The sequence below is a fragment of the Podarcis muralis genome, chromosome 2 (genome assembly GCF_964188315.1).
Source record: "Podarcis muralis chromosome 2, rPodMur119.hap1.1, whole genome shotgun sequence".
Lineage (NCBI taxonomy): Eukaryota > Metazoa > Chordata > Lepidosauria > Squamata > Lacertidae > Podarcis > Podarcis muralis.
Window position 1 is genome coordinate 114741866 of NC_135656.1, and position 21019 is coordinate 114762884.

General features: G+C 45.8%; 2 protein-coding genes across 2 annotated transcripts in view; one reads left to right on the forward strand and one right to left on the reverse strand.

Moving 5' to 3' along the window:
* The window catches only part of LOC144326506 (uncharacterized), a 100390-nt gene extending 85252 nt beyond the window's left edge, over nucleotides 1-15138 (forward strand). The window contains exon 7 of the mRNA XM_077923025.1: nucleotides 11189-15138. Within this exon, the coding sequence (XP_077779151.1) occupies nucleotides 11189-12807 (1619 nt within the window). The 3' untranslated portion in view covers nucleotides 12808-15138. The remainder of the gene's footprint in view (nucleotides 1-11188) is intronic.
* The window catches only part of LOC114592429 (tripartite motif-containing protein 10-like), a 647260-nt gene that overhangs the window by 279961 nt on the left and 346280 nt on the right, over nucleotides 1-21019 (reverse strand). The window lies entirely within an intron of this gene.

Consider the following 21019-nt stretch of genomic DNA (forward strand, 5'->3'; position numbering starts at 1 on the left):
TCCCAAGAAGCAGGCACTTTTTAATTTCGTGACTGCTGTCACCATCAGCAGTGATCATGGAGCCCAAGAAAGTAAAATCTCTCACTGCCTCCATTTCTTCCGCTTCTATTTGCCAGGAGGTGATGGGACCAGTGGCCATGTTCTTCGTTTTTTTGATGTTGAGCTTCAGACCATATTTTGCACTCTCTTCTTTAACCCTCATTAAGAGGTTAATTCCTCCTCGCTTTCTGCCATCAAGGTTGTGTCATCTGTATATCTGAGGTTGTTGATATTTCTTCCGGCAATCTTAATTCTGGCTTGGGATTCATCCACTCCAGCCTTTCGCATGTTGAATTCCACATATAAGTTAAATAAGCGGGGAGCAATATACAGCCTTGTTGTACTCTTTCCCAATTTTGAACCAATCAGTTGTTCCATATCCAGTTCTAACTGTAGCTTCTTGTCCCACATATAGATTGCTTATGTTAAGGAAATTAGGGGGGGGCACATCTTTAATGTTATTTAATGTTACAGATATTATGCCTGAATGTATCCTTTCAACTTGACAGCTCAGGGAAGTTACTGTATTTTTTGCTCTATAAGACTCACTTTTTCCCTCCTAAAAAGTAAGGGGAAATGTGTGTGGGTCTTATGGAGTGAATGCAGGCTGCACAGCTATCACAGAAGCCAGGACAGCAAGAGGGATTGCTACTTTCACTGCGCAGCAATCCCTCTTGATGTTCTGGCTTCTGAGATCCAGAATGACAATTTGTGCATTTAATTGCTTCAATTTCCTGCCCAGAGCCACATAGTCTCTTTTGATCTTCTGGAGGCTATTGCTTGCAGTGTCATTGGTTCCCACATGAACCAAGAGGAAGGGGGTATTTGTCAGTGGGTTTTATGATTCCTTGCAGTCGTTCAGTTACATCTTGGATCTTAGCCCCGGGGAGACAGCACACCTCCCGAGACATCTTGTCAGGCCCACAGATCACTGCTTCTGTTCCCCTCAGTAGGGAATCCCCTATCACCACTACACGTCTCCTCTTAGGTTTGGTCGGGGTTCTTCTGTGAGCTGTCTGTTCCAAGGTCGCCTGCACATTCCCTGAGGACTGACTTTGCTGCTCGTCTTCATATACCTGATCGACTGTAATGAGGGAGAGATCCTCAAATGGAGTGTGTTCTTCGTCTTCCATGCTAGGGGAGAGGACTTCAAAGCGATTGTGTATTTCTAAACAATCAGAGCGAACCCTGGGCCTCCTATTTCTTTGAGTCACGTTTCTCCATATATCTGGCTCCTGTGTTGGTGAACTAGCCTCCTTCTCAGGGGAGTCCCCTGTCTCCTCCTTGGTGGAGATGGTGTGCTCTGTTGCTTCCAAGAAGAGCTCCAGCTATCTAATTCTTTGGAGCGTAGCTACACGTTCCTCCAGTTGCTGGACTTTGTCTTTTAAGAGGGCAATCAACATGCAATTGCTGCAGGTAAAGCTGCCTGCAACCTTTGGCAAGATGGCAAACATTGCGCAGGAACTGCAGGCGACTGCAGCTGTTCCCTCACCCTCCATCTCCCTTCACTGCAGTCATCTGAAGGCTCCAGCTATGCGCTGTTGGCCCCGATCCTTCTCCTTATGAAGGCTCCCTCCTCTGCTGAATGGAGGCAGGAGACCAGAGGCAGCAAAGGAAAAAACAGGGAAAGACAGACCCTCCAAGTGTCACTGTCTTCCAGGGATGTCCCTGATTTACAGAAGCTGTCCTCAGTTTCTGATTTGATGCCAGAGGGTATGGGGTTATGTGACCCCCAAGTTGTCTGAAGGTAATCCTGTATAGGGAATTTTTAAAATGTTTTCTTATGTTTTTATATATGTTGGTAGCTGCCTGGAGTGGCTGGGGCAACCTAATAAGATGTGTGGGGTATAAATAGTAAAATTATCATTATGGAACAGGACACCCCTATTTTCATCAGAGAGATGTTGGAGGGTATGGAAAGATAACAGAGCCCAGCCCTGGCATCTGTTGCTGGAGCTAAGTGATCACATGACCTAGGCCAGCAGAGCTGGGAACTGGACTGCCTCCTCCAGCTGCTAGGCATTCGGGTAGCTGGGTGGCATCGTCCCAGCTTCATGAAATGGTATTTCAGGAATATTTCCTGTAGAGGATTTGGAAACCAGGGACGGCATACTGATCGCAAGGAGACTTATTTGTGCAACATACTGAAGAGCTTATAAAATGCCAGGTACATTCCAATGTTCGAATAAATTTTGAGAGACAGCTTTCTAAACAAAACCCACTTATTACAGAAGACAACGAAAGGGTATAGAAAGGGGAAGTTTTAGGGTTTCTCTAAAGACCATCGGACTATTGTGTACACAATTTCAAGGTAACATTACACTTTATTTCCACTTTTTCTCACATGGGACTCGAACTCATAACCTTCAGATAAACCACCTCACGCTCTGCCGACTGAGTTAAGACAGCTCAGGGATTAGTGTACACGGGGACACAGATGGCGGCGTGTGAACATCCCTAGAGAAGGGTGCAAAAAGCTTGTTCCCTGCTGCTCCAGAGCTAGGAATGGACCAGATCTCATCGGGCTAATCCATTTGCCCCGACAGCTAAGAGCAGAACCTCCAGGATCAGAAGCAGCGGGCTGCAAATTCGAGGGCAGGGGAAGCAGCAGGGCGGTCTCGCAGCCCCCGCCTTGCAAGGGGGCGTATCCAGCCTCGCAGCCTCCCAGGGCCCAACCCACAGCCAGCGAGCTCCGATGCCCAGAGAGGCAGGAAACGGGGCCAGCCAGGGGGACTCGAGAGCGGCTGCACTTTCCTGTCCCCCGCCGAGTAGAGCGGAGGAGCAGCGGCCCGTGGCCTGGCGAGTTTCCCCGGAGAGGAGCCGGATTCCTGTGCAGGGACGGAGCGAGGAGTCCGAGGTACAGGAGGCGGGAGGGGGGGGGGAGGAGAGCACGTACGCCTCGCCTGGCAGGATCAGGCCCCGAGTCCAGCCAGAGGCTGCAGGGAGCCCCCCAACCGGGCAGGAAGGGGAAGGGGCGCAGCTGAGGGGCAGGGCATCTGCAGGAGGGCACAGGGGCAAACATCTCTGGCTCAGGCTGGCACGGACCCTGCCGGAGACCCTGGGGAGCTGCTCCCTTCAGTCCTGAGCTCAAGGGGCAGAATGAGGGGTCCAAGGCAGCTGCTGCTTCGCGGTGGACGATGCATATAGTCGTCCGATGATCAGCGGCGTCGTTGGGGCTTTTGCCTCCCGGGGCGGTCACTGAGTCTGCCGCCCCTCTCCCTGTCCCTCACCAGGGAGCCCCGTCCTCCCTCCGCCCCGACTGTCCTTCCCTCTCGCCTGCTTCTGCCTCCCTGCGGGGGCTGCAAGGGCGATGAGTGGGTTCCTGGGGCCGCAGCACAGGCACAAGCTCACGCTCTCCCACCAGCGGAGAGGGAAGGGGAGGCAGGGGGGGAGAAGGAAGAGCAGTGCAGCAGGGAGGTGTCCCTCTCACCCTGCAGCCCCCTGACACCCTTTGCAGGCCACTACTCCTGCCCCCCCTCCTCTGCCAGTGCCATTGATAAACTTATCCCCCTCCTTCGTAAATTGATCTGATCGCTTTTGAAAGCTCTCTTTGCCACCACCATCACCGCATCTTGTGGCAATGATGTCCATCCAATTCATTTAGCAAGGAAATGACTTCTTTTGTCAGCCCCAAATCAAGGTACGCTGTGCCTACACATGGAGGTTCTGTTGATCTGTCAAGGCTAATAAAACAGCTAATAGAGCTATTCCCCGGAGAATGCATAGGATATTTTCCCAAGCTGTCAAAGCTAGTGACCTCTTGTGTCTGCGTGTAAATAAGTGAGAGAGCCTTATCCCTGTTTTGTTAAGCGTTTTATCTTCCTCCTTCTTCAGTAACACAGCTGAGTTTTCAGATGAAGGCTGAGGGTTGAAGTGAGTGCCAGTTTTGAGAATGCAGGGGAAAGGAGGATTCTTAAGAAGTGTGGCATATGGAAATGAATTAATGATAATAAATACATTGAAGACAGTATTGTAGAAGACTGAGGAAGGCGAGATTGAAATTAGCTATTCATGTTCAGATTATTACTCCTTTCATTTCTATACTGCTTCATATTTTTAAGGGAAAAATTCTCAAAGCAATTAAAGGGAAATCTCATTGCAGTTTGTGTCCATAGGATGTTGAGAACATTAACTCTGTAGATCCAGTTCTCTCCTCCTGATAGTCTCAGATTTGAATGTTCTTTCTGATAGAACAGGAGGAACGGAAGATTTATGGGCTTAAAGCTGCATTGATTCTGGAGGCCACATTCCAGTGAGCTTTGTGGCCAATGTATGCACATGCATGTACACACTGAAAAGAGATGCAGACCATAAAGTCACATGCACACACGCCAGAGGTGCTGCCCACACTCACCAGACATGCCATCTAGCATACATACAAGTCTTGCAAACACAATCAGCATGTTTAGACCTTCCAATCCCAGTGCTGGGCTGGAGGAGAAATAAGAGCACAAGAAGACTCTGCTGAATTAGCAAGGAGATCTGTGGAAAAAAGACCCTTCAGATTGTTCTTTAGAACAGTGTTTTTCAACCTTTTTTGGGCAAAGGCACACTTGTTTCATGAAAAAAATCACGAAGCACACCACCACTGTGTGCGGAGAGGGAGATGTCAGAGCCCCGCTGCTCTCTATGGGGAATCGGATGAGAGCGGACCGCCTGTCCGCTCTCATCCGATCCCATCCGATCTGATCCCCACCCAGGATGGATGGAAAATAGGGTGGACACAGTCCGGTGCCTGCCTAGTGGGCGAAAATCTGACTTTTTTAAATAAAAAAAAATCTATCGAATTTTTTCAATTTTTCCCACGGCACACGAGGCAACATCTCGCGGCACACTAGTGTTCCGCGGAACAGTGTTTGAAAAACACTGCTTTAGAAATCCTCTTTAAAGAGCAGCCAGAGGGATCATTTATTTCCAGATCAGGGCTTTTACCCCATTTCAGCACTGTGCTTGTTTGTGGTGAAATTGGAGTTAAAAAAATCTCTCTAAGGGCCCTTAGGCATCTTTCTCTCCAGGACAGACAGAGATCTTCATCCTATGATTAGATCAGGAGATGAAAACGGCAGGGACTAGCATGACACACCGTGAGGCTTGATTTTTTGGTCAATATTCATTTTGTCAGTTTGTTTCTTAGGCTGTGCGGATACAATACATTTAAAGCGTGTGGCTTCCACCAGAGAACCACGGGACAGTTCTGGGGTGGGGAAAAATAAGAGCACAAGAAGACCCTTCTGAATTAGCAAGGAGATCTGTGGGGAAAGGACCCTTCAGATTGTTCTTTAGAAATCCTCTTTAAAGAGCAGCCAGAGGGATCATTTATTTTCCTTTTGCCCCATTTCAGCACTGTGCTGGTTTGTGCTGAAATTGGAGTTGAAAAGATCTCTCTAAGGGCCCCTTAGGCATCTTTCTCTCCGGGACAGACAGAGATCTTCATCCTATGATCAGATCAGGAGATGGAAATGGCAGGGACTAGCAGGACACACCCTGAGGCTTGGCAAATCATATGCAGCCAATGGACTGCAAGTTAGAATATCTTCAGTAAAGAGTTTGTGACCATCAAATATAAAATATTTTGGAGTGGGTTGTTTGATTTTGTTGGTCAATATTCCTTTTGCCTGTTTGTTTCTTAGACTGTGCAGATACCATACATTTAAAGCACGTGGCTTCCCCCAGAGAACCACGGGACCTGTAGTTTATTGCTAGAGTTCTCAACACCCCTAACAAACTGCAGCTGGCAGGATTTCTTGGGTGAAGCCATGTACTTTAAATATTAGCTGGGTCTGTCGCAGCCTTAATCATATACAAAGATCTGTTGCTGCCTTTCCAACATGCTAGAAGTTGCAGCCAGGATCAGCATTCCCTGTCCACTGAACATGCTCAGTCCTCTCACTGGGTTGTTTTTGGATTTCCCTCCCTCTGCCTTGGTTCCCCCCCCCCAATATTATTTGTACTTCCATAAACCTTGATGTTTCCCCCAGTCTTTGGATAACTTCCCCTTCTCCCTGGGAGGAGCCATTTGGGTGACATAATGATTGTCATTCACAGCCTGAATATTAGAAATAGAAAGAGTAATAATATATTTCAAAAACTGGCAAATGGTTAAAAAATGGACTTTTGTTTTTATTCTTGGGTTTTATTTTACTTTGTGTTTATTTCTTTTCCAGCAGGGTGGCAAAAAAATGGAAGAGCAGGGACCCAGGGAGAGACTGGAGTGCAAAGGAAAGAAACCTCCTACCGGCCAAGTTGGGACCATCAGGGATCTTCTGCCTCGGGCAGATTTATGTCAGATTAAGCAGGAGCCAGAGGAGGGGCAGCCGCAGCAGCACTGGGATGCCCAGAAGCAGGATTTCCTGAAGACGATGCAGACCCCTCGTTCAGGGTGGGAAACCCCACAGGCTCCCTGTCCTCCCCACTCTGGGGATGGTGTCCTCTCCTTCAGGGGAGCTGCAGATGCCAGTCGGCCCAGTGGGAGAGCAGGGGGAGCAGACCAGACCCTGCTCCCAGACACTGAGGGGCTTCTGGGAAAGGTAAGTGCCCTCCTCTCACCTGGGTTTCCAGCACCTGGAGGTCACAGGTCCACTGCCTCTCGACAGCTATGGTGGTGGTTATTCCTCCTCCCTGCACTTTCTCTCTAATCCACTTTAAAAAGGCTTGCTAGACCAAACTTTCTTACACATGGGAGGTTTGCGATCATATCTCCTGATGTTCTTACTTTACTTAAACAGCTGCAGGGGACTCTGAATTTTATCAGAGCAGAAGCTGTGTCAGAAGAGGGGTCCTTCCACCAAACCCCATTTTCCTCCTCTAAATTGCCTTCATTTCCAAAATGCTCTTTTCTCCCCACTGAGGTAAATCTCTTTGCATGTCTTGCAGCCTCAGCAATCCCAAGTGTAGTCGCATTAAATAAGACTGGCCCATCTTGCAAGGTTGTTGCAAGATTTATTAAGATAATGGCCAGGTTCAGGTGACTGAATCACAGCCTGAAAAGCCGGGTTAAAAATAGGAACAGTTTTTAATGCATTGCTGCAGCAAAGTTACAATAAAACCTAAGTTGACCCACGTTTAAACCCAAAAACTCTAGCCGCCACCGCAGTCTCCTGGCCCCCACAACCAGAATGCATCACTCCAGGAAGGACCCCCACCCAACCTTTAGTGAGAGAGGGCAAAAGAAAAGGACTCTAAATGGGTAGTTGCACAAATTTACCAGCTGTGGTCCTGCACTGGCAGCAAGGCTAACAAACAGGGGAGCTGGGAATGTGCTGGTCCCGTATCTCCCTGCATCTGCCTCCTGACCTAATTGTCCCAGTTTACCTCATGATTGGGCCGGCCCTGAGGGTGAACTGTGATGAAACCAGGCAGTCTCTTATGAGCCATAACTAACAAACTTTCCATTTTGCCCAAACCAGGAAACTGCAGCTGGCAGCTTTGGAATAAGCTGGGATATTAAGCTAACTTCAAACTTTGCTTGGTCAAAACAGGAAACTCTGGTTGATCAGTGGCTTCGTGGTTTGACTGATCCCACTGATAGCAGTAAAAATAGGAAGCCCTGTTGCATTCAAAGGGGTTGTTTGGACAGAGTCTGTGATCAGCATGCCAATCAGGACAGGCTTAAAAAGGTAAAGGACCCCTGACCATTAGGTCCAGTCGTGGCCGACTCTGGGGTTGCGGAGCTCATCTCGCTTTACTGGCCGAGGGAGCCGTCGTACACTTTTCGGGTCATGTGGCCAGCATGACTAAGCCGCTTCTTGCGAACCAGAGCAGTGCACGGGAACGCTGCTTACCTTTCTGTCAAAGCGCTACCTATTTATCTACTTGCACTTTGATGTGCTTTCGAACTGCTTGGTTGGCAGGAGCAGGGACCGAGCAACGGGAGCTCACCCTGTCGCGGGGATTCGAACCGCCAACCTTCTGATCGGCAAGTCCTAGTGCCACCCACGTCCCAGGATAGGCTTAGAAAGCAATTATTATTATTATTATTATTATTATTATTATTATTACTTTCATCCTGCCTATCTGACTGGGTTACCTCTGCCCATCTGGGTAGCTTCCAACAATACAAAAACAAGCAAAACTTTCCCTGTAAAAGGCTGCCTTCGGAAGTCTTCCATTTCGTAGAAATGGCCTTCGGTTTTAAAGAATTGCCCTCTTTAAGGAATCACTTGGTGTAAACATGTATGTTGTCCTCTAGGTCCAAACACACACAGACACACACATGGTAGGAGCAAGCAGTGCTCCAAAGTGCTTATCTTGCGAACTTGCCGTCTAAGTTGTTTACTCCTGACCAAAGTTCCTGTTTCCCAAAAGGACAGGAGGGGGAGCAGAGGAGGAAACGGATGGGTTTGAAGGCTCTTTCTGCCTCTCTCCCCTGAGAAACAAGAGCAAAGGGTGTTTGCAGGGCAGGAGGACAGAGGAAGAGGCAGCGAGGGCAGAGGGAGCAGTGGGCGGATCCCCCGCCTCTCCCAAGGGGTCCAGATGCAAGCAAGGGGCTTCCTTCTTCTCCCTGCAAGGGCCACCCATGTATTCAGAGCAGTCCTTTGCAGATTAACTTTTAAGTTCCCAAGAATCTACTCTCAGGCCACTAATGTGCATACCATGCCAGCCTTAGGAAGGGAGGTGGGACAGGCAGGTGAAAAGAATTGCCAAAGGTGTTTGAAAATGCACCTTGGGAAGTGGGTGCCCTTGGGAAGGGGGTGCCCAATTGCGGCTTCTCCAGGGGCAGTAGAATGTCTTGGGCAGGAGAATCCCTGCAGGGGCTCTCAGACTCCCTTGGCTTCTTCTTCCCTTCCTCCCAGGAAGCTGCAACTGGCTCTGGATTCTGCACTCCTCAGGAAGCTGAACCTGCAAACCTAGCTGAGACTGAACCTGCAACCCTGGCCATGATGGAAGGAGGAAGATGGACGGTTGACCTGGTCAGGCTGTCTCCCGCATCCCTCCCCACAACCTCTGAGCATTCCCTCCCAGGACCCTTGAAGAAATCTGGTGAGTTCCAGGGGAGAGGAGATGGGGACAGGGACAGATGGATGGTGGAGGGAGAAAGAGGAAAAGATGGAGAGGAGACAAATGGAAGGAAGTTCCTGACAGGAAGAAGGAAGAGGTGAAGCCTTCTGCAAAGCAGCTCTTTGTTTCTTGAATCCTTTTCCTAAAGTAGTGAGGGCAGATTTTCTTCCTCCAGGCTTTGAAATCTTAGGTGTTATTTCCATGGCAGGAATAATTGATGATAATGATGTTGCACACCAATCCTGAAAAATGGGTGAAGGGGAATGGAAATGCTTCCCATAATTATTTATAATTAATGTATTTAAATTGTTTCTATTACTCTTATTTTTTATAGACAGGGTCAGAATGATACATTCCACCAGCATCAAAACACAATAAATGCATGCACCTTCCCAGTTTGGTGGGCTTAAGGGACAAAGGACCAGTTATCATGATACACAATTCCTGTGGCTGGAGGCTCTGCACTTAGGATTGGGCATATGAAGTCCAAGAGCAGGTGGTATTATAAGCAAACTGTGTAAACTTGCCAATCTCACAGACTGGGGTTGTTTGTGTGAGTGAGTGAGTGAGTGAGTGAGTGGGATAATAATTTTAGCACCCCTGTGTAATGGCTTGGTTCTCCCGCACAGACATGAGACAACTCCAGTAGTAATTATCTCAAACTCATAAATCACTGTGGAGCTCAGTCTTCGGCCTGTTCATCCCAGCTTGCAGTTGCCGAGTCCTCCAGCAAAGAAGACCCCGCTTTCACTTTCTTTTCCCCTCTTCTTGCAGATTCTCTAGAGCCTACGATTTTTTGGACAGGCTATTTCGGGGGCTCTGTGTCAGAGCTCAAACTGGAGATAACAGTCTGTGCCCCCCCGTTACCCCCTCTTCCTGCTCTTTGTTCTTTGCTCCTGCTGCAGCTTGGCTGCTCCTCCTCTGCTTCACATTCCAACTGAATCACATCTCTTGCCTTCTCAGGCTCTGTCAGCGGAGGCACGAGAGGCTTGAGATTCACAGAGCTGACACCCTGTAATTTTGTCCGTTCCTAAGCTTCCATGGAGATACTGTGGTACAACCTTGGTGCAAATTTCAAAATAAATATACAAAGCCAACAAAGAGACTCAGATGTTTATAGTGGCACCAGCTTTCCTGCTCAAAATTCCACTTTGTGAGACTGCAGTCCACAAAAGCTTAGGCCATAATACATTTATCAGCCTTTAAGGGCTGCAAAAGATGAATAAACAGAAGCGTAGTTCATCTATGGAATCTATCCTACAGGAGACAGTGACGGCCAGCAACATGGATAGCTTGAAAAAAAGGATAAGACTGACGTCTCTGCTCTGCCCTCGCAATCCTAGGCAATAACGCTTCTTAATACTAGTTTCTGGAAAGCACAGGAAGTCAGAGAAGACTCTTGTGCTCCAATCCTGCTTGCCGGTTTCCCACAGGCATCTGGTTGGCCTCTGTGAGAAGAGGATGCTGGACTAGGTGGGCCTTTGCCTGATGCAGCAGGCTCTTCTTAGGTTCCAATATATTGCAATATTTTTACAGTTACATGTAGCACTTAAGTTTTATTTATTTCACAAGGGAAATACTGTTACTTGAGCCTGAGATCATTTCTTCACTTCAGAAAGAAAAAATAGATGTGTCTAATAAGCCAATTCCACCATAGATCTGGATTATAAAACGATGCTGCTTTATTAAGTGTGAATGGAGTGATCATGTGTTGCTCTTGCCACTATCTCATCAGCTTTTCAAAAAATATGGAACCTAGAGAGGACAGTGGAGAATGGAGACTGTGTGAAAATGAGAGAAGGTGCAGATTGGGATTGACAGGTGTTCAGTTCCTTTTTTGTCTTTCTTGAAAGTCTAACAGGATTCTCTTTCCTCCCAGACTCCCAAACAGGTGAGGAAGATGAAAGTCAGAATTCTATGAAGCCACAGGTGAATTTATGGGGGGAAACAAAGACATTGAGGATACAACAAAAAAGTCAAAAAGGAGAGAAACTATTTGAATGTATGGCATGTGGAAAGAGCTTCAGTGAAAGTGGAAAACTTAGAATACACCAACGAACTCACACGGGGGAGAAACCTTTTAAATGTACTGTATGTGGAAAGAGCTTCAGTGATAGTGGATCACTTAGAATACACCAACGAACTCACACAGGGGAAAAACCATACAAATGTATTGAATGTGGAAAGAGCTACAGTCAAAATGGATACCTTAGAATACATCAACGAATTCACACGGGGGAGAAACCATTTAAATGTATTGAATGTGGAAAGAGTTTCAGCAAAAGTGGAGTACTTAGAGTACACCAACAAACTCACACAGGGGAGAAACCATATAAATGTATTGAATGTGGAAAGAGCTACAGTGAAAATGGATACCTTAGAATACACCAACGAACTCACACAGGGGAGAAACCATTTGAATGTTTTGAGTGTGGAAAGAGCTTCAGTACAAGTGGAGACCTTAGAATACACCAACGAACTCACACAGGGGAGAAACCATTTAAATGTATTGAATGTGGAAAGAGTTTTAGCATGAGCGGAGCACTTAGAGTACACCAACGAACTCACACAGGGGAGAAACCATTTAGATGTATTGAATGTGGAAAGAGTTTTAGCATAAGCGGAGCACTTAGAATACACCAACGAACTCACACAGGGGAGAAACCATTTGAATGTTTTGAGTGTGGAAAGAGCTTCAGTACAAGTGGAGACCTTAGAATACACCAACGAACTCACACAGGGGAGAAACCATTTAAATGCATTGAATGTGGAAAGAGTTTTAGCATAACCGGAGCACTTAGAGTACACCAACGAACTCACACAGGGGAGAAACCATTTAGATGTTTTGAATGTGGAAAGAGTTTTAGCATAAGTGGAGCACTTAGATTACACCAACGAACTCACACAGGGGAGAAACCATTTAAATGTATTGAATGTGGAAAGAGCTTCAGTACAAGTGGGAAACTTAGAATTCACCAACGAACTCATACCGGGGAGAAACCATTTAAATGTATTGAATGTGGAAAGAGTTTTAGCATAAGCGGAGCACTTAGAATACACCAACGAACTCACACAGGGGAGAAACCGTTTCAGTGTATGGAATGTGGAAAGAGCTTCAGTCAAAATTATACACTTAGAAGACACCAACGAACTCACACAGGGGAGAAACCATTTGAATGTTTTGAGTGTGGAAAGAGCTTCAGTACAAATGGAGACCTTAGAATACACCAACAAATTCACACAGGGGAGAAACCATTTAAATGTATTGAATGTGGAAAGAGCTTCAGTACAAGTTCGAAACTTAGAAGACACCAACAAAGTCACACGAGGGAGAAACCATTTCAATGTATGGAATGTGGAAAGAGCTTCAGTGGAAGTGGACATCTTAGAATACACCAACGAACTCACACAGGGGAAAAACCATTTAAATGTATTGAATGTGGAAAGAGCTTCATTGATAGTGGATCATTTAGAAGACACCAACGAACGCACACAGGGGAGAAACCATTTAAATGTATTGAATGTGGAAAGAGCTTCAGTACAAGTTCGAAACTTAGAAGACACCAACAAAGTCACACGAGGGAGAAACCATTTCAATGTATGGAATGTGGAAAGAGCTTCAGTGATAGGGGATCACTTAGAATACACCAACGAACTCACACAGGGGGAAAACCATTTAAATGTATTGAATGTGGAAAGAGCTACAGTCAAAGTGGAGCACTTAGAAGACATCAACGAACTCACACAGGGGAAAAATCACAGATACTTTAATAAACCGTATCGGTGTTCTTTACCTTTCCTTCTATGCTTCCTTGCAATACTGATAAAATCAAACCACACCAATGCTTTCAGCCCCAGAAGAGGAGCTCCCCTTGGTGTCAGGGGAGGGGTCCAAGGCAGCATCGGGAGCCCTGCCATTCCTTCTGTCCCTGGCCCCTTCCCCTCCTCTCTCTGCCATCCCAGGGCCACTCTTGACTCCACAGCAGGAGACTGGATCTGTCTGTGATGGTGAGATGTCCTGGCTGGTTGAAGGACCACTTCCTGTTTTCTGCAGCTCCATCCTTCTTTCTCATGCAAGGTGGAGTCATGAAGCAGGTGAAGGCTGAGCACACCTAAGGGTGGCGCAGCAGGTGGGTGGGATTCTGCTTAATCTTTCCCCGTCTTCTCCTTTTCTGGATCCAAATCCCCACACAAAAAGGGGTAGTGTGAGGGCGCAATCAGTGTTATGGAGCTGCACTGAAAATCATTGCTTTGTGACCGTAAGAGGCCCTTCTCACAAAAACAAGCATCAAGAGAATTTAAGCTACAGAATTTAAAACAAACAGATAATTACAAAAAAAGAAAGCAGTCTGGTGCCACATTGCGTAGGAGTTACTTTAACATACACTACCTGGGGCTGCCTTTGAAAAGAGCTCAGAAACTTCAATGGCTCAAAGAGCTGCAGACACATTACTGACCAGGGCTGGCTATAGGCAGCATAGGACTCCCATATTAGAACAGCTCCATCTGCCTAATTGTCTGTTTCTGGGCACAATCAATGTTTCCACAAGAAGAGGAAGATAGATTTGGAGTGCCGCATTTTCAAAAAAGATGGACACACGACTATTTCTTTGTGGAGCTGAAAGGCATGCCCGTGTGCCTCATTTGTGGTGAGGCCCTCTCCGTCCTGAAGAAGGCCAACCTGCAGAGGCACCACAGGACGAAGCACATTCAGTACAAGGGAGTTCCAAGGGCAGCTGCGCCAGGAGAAGGTCAAGGCGCTGAAAACGGACCTGTTGGGTAACCTGTGGCCCATCCAGATGATGTGATATTGCAACTCACGTCTTCTTTAGCCGTTGGCCACGCTGGCTAGGGCTCATGGGAGCTTGAGTCCAAGGATCGAGGTCACAAATGCCGGGGACAATTCAAATCCCTCCTCAGTCATGAAGCCGATTGGGCGACTTAAATCTGGTCACCATCTTTATGTGAAACCTCCCACGCAGGGTTGCTGTGTGCGTGAAAGCAATATATCTTGTGGTGGGCTTGATGAGGGGAGTGTGGAACAGAAATGTAATTCATGGGTAAGAGGACAGGAAATAGTTCTGAATCTGACTGAAAATAAAGGATTCTTTGTCTCCTAATTGCATATAGCAACCACATGTGTTGTTGAACTCTAGCTGAAGTCTCAGCATCTGGTTCCTCAGCACTCTGCACTCTCTCTCTGGAAACCTCCGGCTGTCAGGTGACAGGAACCAGCCAATGCCTCCCAGTCTGCCAAGAGCTGAGATTGGAAGTGGACAACCAAGGAAACTTAGGGGAGCATTTTCATTTTCCATGCTTCAATAGTAGAGAAAATTTATGGTTGACACCACCTTGGGATAGTTTTGACAGGAATTCGGGGAACTAGGAATATTTTTAGTTCCATCAGGGTTGATGGATCAGCAAATAGCTAGAGAGGATTAAGGGGTGGGGGCGGGAATCAGGCCTTGTTTCTCATGTGACAGATAACCGATTCCACAGTTCTTAAATGTGACCATTTGCGACACAAGATCTACCCACCAGGGAAGAATGGCAGATGAAGGTGATGGACTATATGGAACTGGCGGAAATGACTGGCAGGATCCGAGACCAGGGAGAAGAGTCGGTGGAAGAAGATTGGAAGAAATTTAAAGACTATTTACAGAAACATTGTAAAATTAATGAATGTTAGAAAGATATTGGAATGAACTTATGTGGTTTTAGCAGAAATGTTTTAAGGATTAGGAAAAAATAGACTGTTAATTGGTGAAACGAGGGAAAGTAAAGTTATATCATATTAAGATAAATTACAGGACAAAAATTGTAAAAAGATGGAAAGGATTTGCTGAAATAGTTAACCGAACTAGAATACAAAAAAGGGAGGTGTGAGGAGGTCAAGAAAACAAGCTAACAAATGATAAGTTATGGGAAGATTCGATGTTTTATTTTTTTAATGGACTTTTTTCTGGTTTTGTATTTTCTTTTTTTTCTTTTCCTATTATGATGTGTTGTTTTTGATGTTGTTTAATATGATGTTATTATTTTTTCTTTTTGTAACCTTTAAAACCTTAATAAATATTATTAAAAATAAATAAATAAATGTGACCATTTGCTGCCTCCCAAAATTATGCTTAAGCCTTTCCCCTCCCCCCCAAACAACAACAACAACTCAAACATGGTAGCTGGTCTTGTCAAACGGGCCAATATAAGGTTCATTTGGCAAGTTTATTATTGTTTAGTCGTTTATTTGTGTCCGACTCTTCATGACCCCATGGACCAGAGCACGCCAGGCACTCCTGTCTTCTACTGCCTCCTGCAGCTTGGTCAAACTCATGTTCGTAGCTTTGAGGACACTGTCCAACCATCTCATCCTCTGTCGTCCCCTTCTCCGTGTGCCCTCCATCTTTCCCAACATCAGGGGGGTCTTTTCCAGGGAGCCTTCTCTTCTCATGAGGTGGGCAAAGTATTGAAACCTCAGCTTCAGTATGTGTCTTTCCAGTGAGCACTCAGGGCTGATCTCCTTCAGAATGGATAGGTTTGATCTTCTTGCAGTCCATGGGACTCTCAAGAGTCTCCTCCAGCACCATAATTCTTTTAAAATAAATAAATAAATAACATTTATTAAAGTTTCAAAGAATTACAAAAATAGTACAGAAAAATAAAAACAATTAAAAGTACAGAAAAATAAAAACAATTAAAAACAAATCAATCTTTACATGTCTTGTCTTTCATTTACTTGTTTCCCTGACCTCCTCACACCTCCCTTTTTTGTATTCTAGTTCAATTAGTTACTTCAGCAAATCCTTTCCATTTTTGCTTTTATCTTAATGATTTATCTTAATATATTGTAACTTTACATTCTCACCTATTCATGATCTGTTGTCTTTTAAATGATATTTTATTAAGTTTTGAGAATAACAACAAACAGAAAAAGGAAAAAACACATACACAAAAATATAAAATTATAAAATACAAAAAATACAAAAGTTTAACTTAGAAAAGAAAGAAAAAAGAAAAAGAAAGAAAAATGCACATTAAAAAAACACCACAAAAATCCCTCTTTTTAATTCCTCATCTTTGATTCACTTATTTTCCTGACTTCCTCACGTCTCCCTTTTTTGTATCCCTTTTGAAAATTAGTTCAGCATATTCATATCCAATTAATTTATCTATTATCAATCCAATCTTATTTTTTACCTTGTTGCTAGAACCCCTTCAGTTCGTTTCAATGCCATTAACATTCAAAAATTTTACAATGTTTCTGTAAATAAATTTTAATTTTCCTCCAACTCTTCTCCCTGGTCTCGGATTCTGCCAGTCATTTCCGCCATTTCCATGTAGTCCATTACTTGCATCTGAATTTTACCTAATTCTATAACATTACTGCTAAAACCGCATAACTTCATTCCAGCATCCTTCTAACATTCCTTAATTTTACAATGTTTCTGTAGATAGTCTTTAAATTTCTTTCAATCTTCTTCTGCCGACTCTTCTCCCTGGTCTCGGATTCTGCCAGTCATTTCCGCCAGTTCCATGTACTCCCATCACCTTCATCTGCCATTCTTCCCGGGTGGGTAGATCTTGTGTCTTCCAATACTTTGCGATAAGTATTCTTGCTGCTGTTGTAGCATACATTAAAAAATTTCTATCCTTCTTTAACACCAACTGGCCGACCATGCCCAGGAGAAAGGCCTCTGGTTTCTTCAGAAAGGTATATTTAAATACCTTTTTCATTTCATTATAGATCATCTCCCAGAAAGCCTTAATCCTTGGGCACGTCCACCAAAGGTGAAAGAATGTACCTTCAGTCTCTTTACATTTCCAACATTTATTGTCAGGCAAATGATATATTTTTGCGTGCCTAACTGGTGTCATGTACCACCTGTATATCATTTTCATAATATTCTCTCTTAAGGCATTAATAGAGCAACTATTACACGTGGATTTGGAGAAACCACTGAGGTTGGAGACAGACGCATCAGACAGAGCCATCGGGGTTGTTCTTTTGCAGTCAGGATTGGGCAAGCAAGAATGGAAACCGTGTGCCTTTTTCTCGAGGAAGCTGAGCAAGTCGGAACAAAACTACACCGTGTACGACCGAGAACTGCTCGCAATCTACGCTGCCTTTCATCGGTGGCGCCATCTGCTGATAGGGCCCAGCGGAAGATCCAGGTTTGTACAGATCACAAGAACTTGGAATACTGGAGGACAGCACGAGTGCTCAACCAGAGACAGATTCGCTGGGCGCAGGAATTCTCCAAGTTTTCTTTTGAAATCCGGTATGTGCCAGGAGAGCAAAACGTGAGAGCAGACGCTCTTTCGTGAAAACCAGAGTACTTCGAAGGAGAGGGGCCGCCGGAGACACGACACGTCATACCTGAGGACCAATGGGTGTGTGGGGGAACTCTAGTGGGCACGAGGGAACTGGCAGGGCTCACTAGGAACGATGAATTCGCCCGAACAAAAATCAGGGAACTCCAAAATGGGAGGGGAGCACCAGAGGGGTTTGAAGAGAAGGAAGTGGTGTTGTACTATAGGGGGGCGATGTACGTACCGGGGGAAGTTCTAAGAAGAAGGGTACTCAAACAACTACATGACACCCCCACAGCGGGACACTTTGGACAACACAAAACTATGATATTGGTGACCAGACAATTCTGGTGGCCAAGGGTGAGGGAAGATGTACGAGAATATGTACGAGGGTGCGACCGCTGCCAAAGGGCCAAAGGGGAACGCACGGTACCAGCGGGTTTACTGGAACCCTTACCCACACCAAACAAACCCTGGGAGGTGGTGTCTATTGATTTTATGACGGATTTGCCCAAATCAAGGGGAAAAACAGCAGTAATGGTGGCAGTCGACTTGCTAACCAAAATGTGCCTTTTCATAGCCTGCTCACACGCAGTGACAGCAGAAGAAACGGCACGGTTGTTTGTAGTGCACATTTTTAGGTTGCATGGTGCCCCCTTGAGGGTTCTCTCCGACCGCGGGAAAAAATTTACTTCTCGGTTCTGGAGGAAGCTCATGAGTCTGCTGGAAGTCGAGGTGAGTTTCTCGACAGTGAGACACCCAGAAACCAATGGGCAAGCGGAAAGGGCAAACAGCATACTCCAGCAATACGTGCGCTGCTACGTAAGTGAGAGGCAGAATGATTGGGTAGAGAAACTAGCGTTAGCGGAATTTGCGTACAATAACGCTGAACATGTGTCCACGGGAATGAGTCCGTTTATGGCCAACTATGGGTGTCATCCCAGGGCATTTCCGGGTAGCGAGGAACAAAGCTGGAGTGTGCCCGCTGCTGAACAGTTTGTGGAAGAAATGGAAGCTCTACACCAACAACTTAAGATGAACCTAGAGAGGGCCAAGGCGAATTACAAGAAGCAAGCAGATAAGCACCGCAGGGAAGGGGAAACCATACGGGTGGGGGATCGAGTGTGGCTATCCACTCAAGGGTTACCCTTTAAAGGAGGGTGCAAGAAGTTGCAGCCTAGATGGCTGGGGCCATTTGAAGTTACACAACAGATAAACCCCGTGGCATTCAAGCTCAGGTTGCCCGACAGTATGAAAATACATCCTGTGTTCCACAGATCCTTGCTCTCACCACACAGAGAGGGGCGGGAGTTCGTGGGGCGGGAAGTAGAAGTCATGCCACAACCACAGGTAGAAGAAAGGGAACACCAAAGCTCGGCCGCGGAAATAGTTGATTCAAGATGGAGAGGTCGGCAAGTGGAGTACTTGGTGGCGTGGGAAGGAGAGCCCTTGTCGGAAAACACGTGGGTGCCAGCGGAATCAGTTGGTGACGAGCATATGGTGGAAGTGTTCCACCGCCGGTTCCCGGATAAGCCCCAGCCCTTAGAGAGATTCTGGGAGGAACAATTTGGCACCACAGATGACGAAGAGAGTTTCGAAGGGTTTTCAGAATCCGAGGAAGAATCGGACTGGGAGGGTCACCCCATGGGTGGGAACCTTGGCAGGTGGGAAGAGGTTTCCGCACCCACGGAGGAGGATGACAGCTCCTTCCGGGGTTTTCCTGTCTCACCGACCAGAGAAGAGGAAGAGATAGAGCCCACAGGTCGATCGGGGAGTGAAGGGGGCCCTGGGGGGGGGAGGTGGATGTCAGGGAACTGACATCAGAGACACGGGAGAAGGAGAGGGTCTCCAATTCTGCAGGTGAAGGTCCTAGCACTAGGGGGAGACTCAGCTTGGTGGAAGGGGAAGGAAATACGCATAACACCAAGAGTCCAGGAGAGCGATGGGAAGAGGAGGTGGAAGGGCTCCAGGATTCTTCCCTGGAAGTCAGTGAAGAGAGCCCAGGCACTCCGCTACCCACACCCACCCTGCGCAGGAGACTCCCGCGCAATGAGAGGCGGAGACGATTGGGTGTCAAACAGCTTTTATGCTGGCAGAGGTTTAAGAAACGCCCACAGACAGATTCTGCCAGTGACTGAGGCAGCCACGCGGAGATGGGCTGTGCAGTCCGAAGGGTTTAACCAGGCAACCAAGCGCCCAAACGGGGTCGGCTTACGCACGAGTAACTCCAAACCATTACATTATCATACCACAAATATGCATGCCACCCAAATACATTATTGAAACCTTCTAAATCCAAAATGTCTGAGTTTTCAAGAAGAAGCCATTCTTTCAGTCAGCAAAAAGCAGCTGATTCATAGTAAAGTTTAAGGTCTGGCAGGGCAAATCCACCTCTTTCTTTTGCATCAGTTAGTATTTTAAATTTTATTCTGGGCTTCTTGCCCTGCCAGACAAATCTAGAAATATCTCTTTGCCACTTCTTGAAACAGTCAATTTTATCCAAAATTTGCAGTGTTTGAAACAAAAACAACATTCTTGGCAATACATTCATTTTTATCACAGCAATATGGCCTAGCAATGAAAGCTTCAGATTTGACCATATTTCTAAATCCTTTTTCACTTCCGTCCAGCATTTTTCATAATTATCTTTGAATAAATTCACATTCTTGGCAGTCATATTAACCCCCAGGTATTTCACTTTCTTAACCAATGTTAAACCTGTCTCCTTCTGAAACCTCTCCCTCTCAGTCACTGTTATTCTCTAAAACCTTAGTTTTTAACTTACTCAACTTGAATCCTGCAACCTGACCAAATTCTTGAATCAGTTCCAATACTCTTTTAGTACTAGATTCTGGCTCCTGTAATGTCAATACTAGATCACCAGCAAATGCTTTCAATTTGTACTGTTTGGCTCCTACTTGTATACCTTTAACCAATTGGTCCCTTCTAATCATATTTAAGAGAACCTCCAGGTCCGATATAAAAAGCAATAGGGAAATTGGGCAACCTTGTCGCGCTTTTTAATTTCGTGACTGCTGTCACCATCTGCAGTAATCATGGAGCCATCTGCAGTGATCATGGAGCCCAAGAAAGTAAAATCTCTCATTGCCTCCGTTTCTTCCCCTTCTATTTGCCAGGAGGTGATGGGACCAGTGGCCATCATCTTCGGTTTTTTGATGTTGAGCTTCAGACCATATTTTGCGGTCTCCTCTTTCACCCTCATTAAGAGGTTAATTCCTCCTCGCTTTCTGCCATCAAGGTTGTGTCATCTGCATATCTGAGGTTGTTGATATTTCTTCCGGCAATCTTAATTCTGGCTTGGGATTCATCCACTCCAGCCTTTCGGATGTTGAATTCCGCATAGAAGTTAAATAAGCGGGGAGCAATATACAGCCTTGTTGTACTCTTTCCCAATTTTGAACCAATCAGTTGTTCCATGTCCAGTTCTAACTGTAGCTTCTTGTCCCACATATAGATTTCTTATGTTAAGGAAATTAGGGGGGGCACATCTTTAAAGTTATTAAATGTTACAGATATTATGCCTGAATGTATCCGTTCAACTTGACAGCTCAGGGAAGTTACCATATTTTTTGCTCTATAAGACTCACTTTTTCCCTCCTAAAAAGTAAGGGGAAATGTGTGTGGGTCTTATGGAGTGAATGCAGGCTGCACAGCT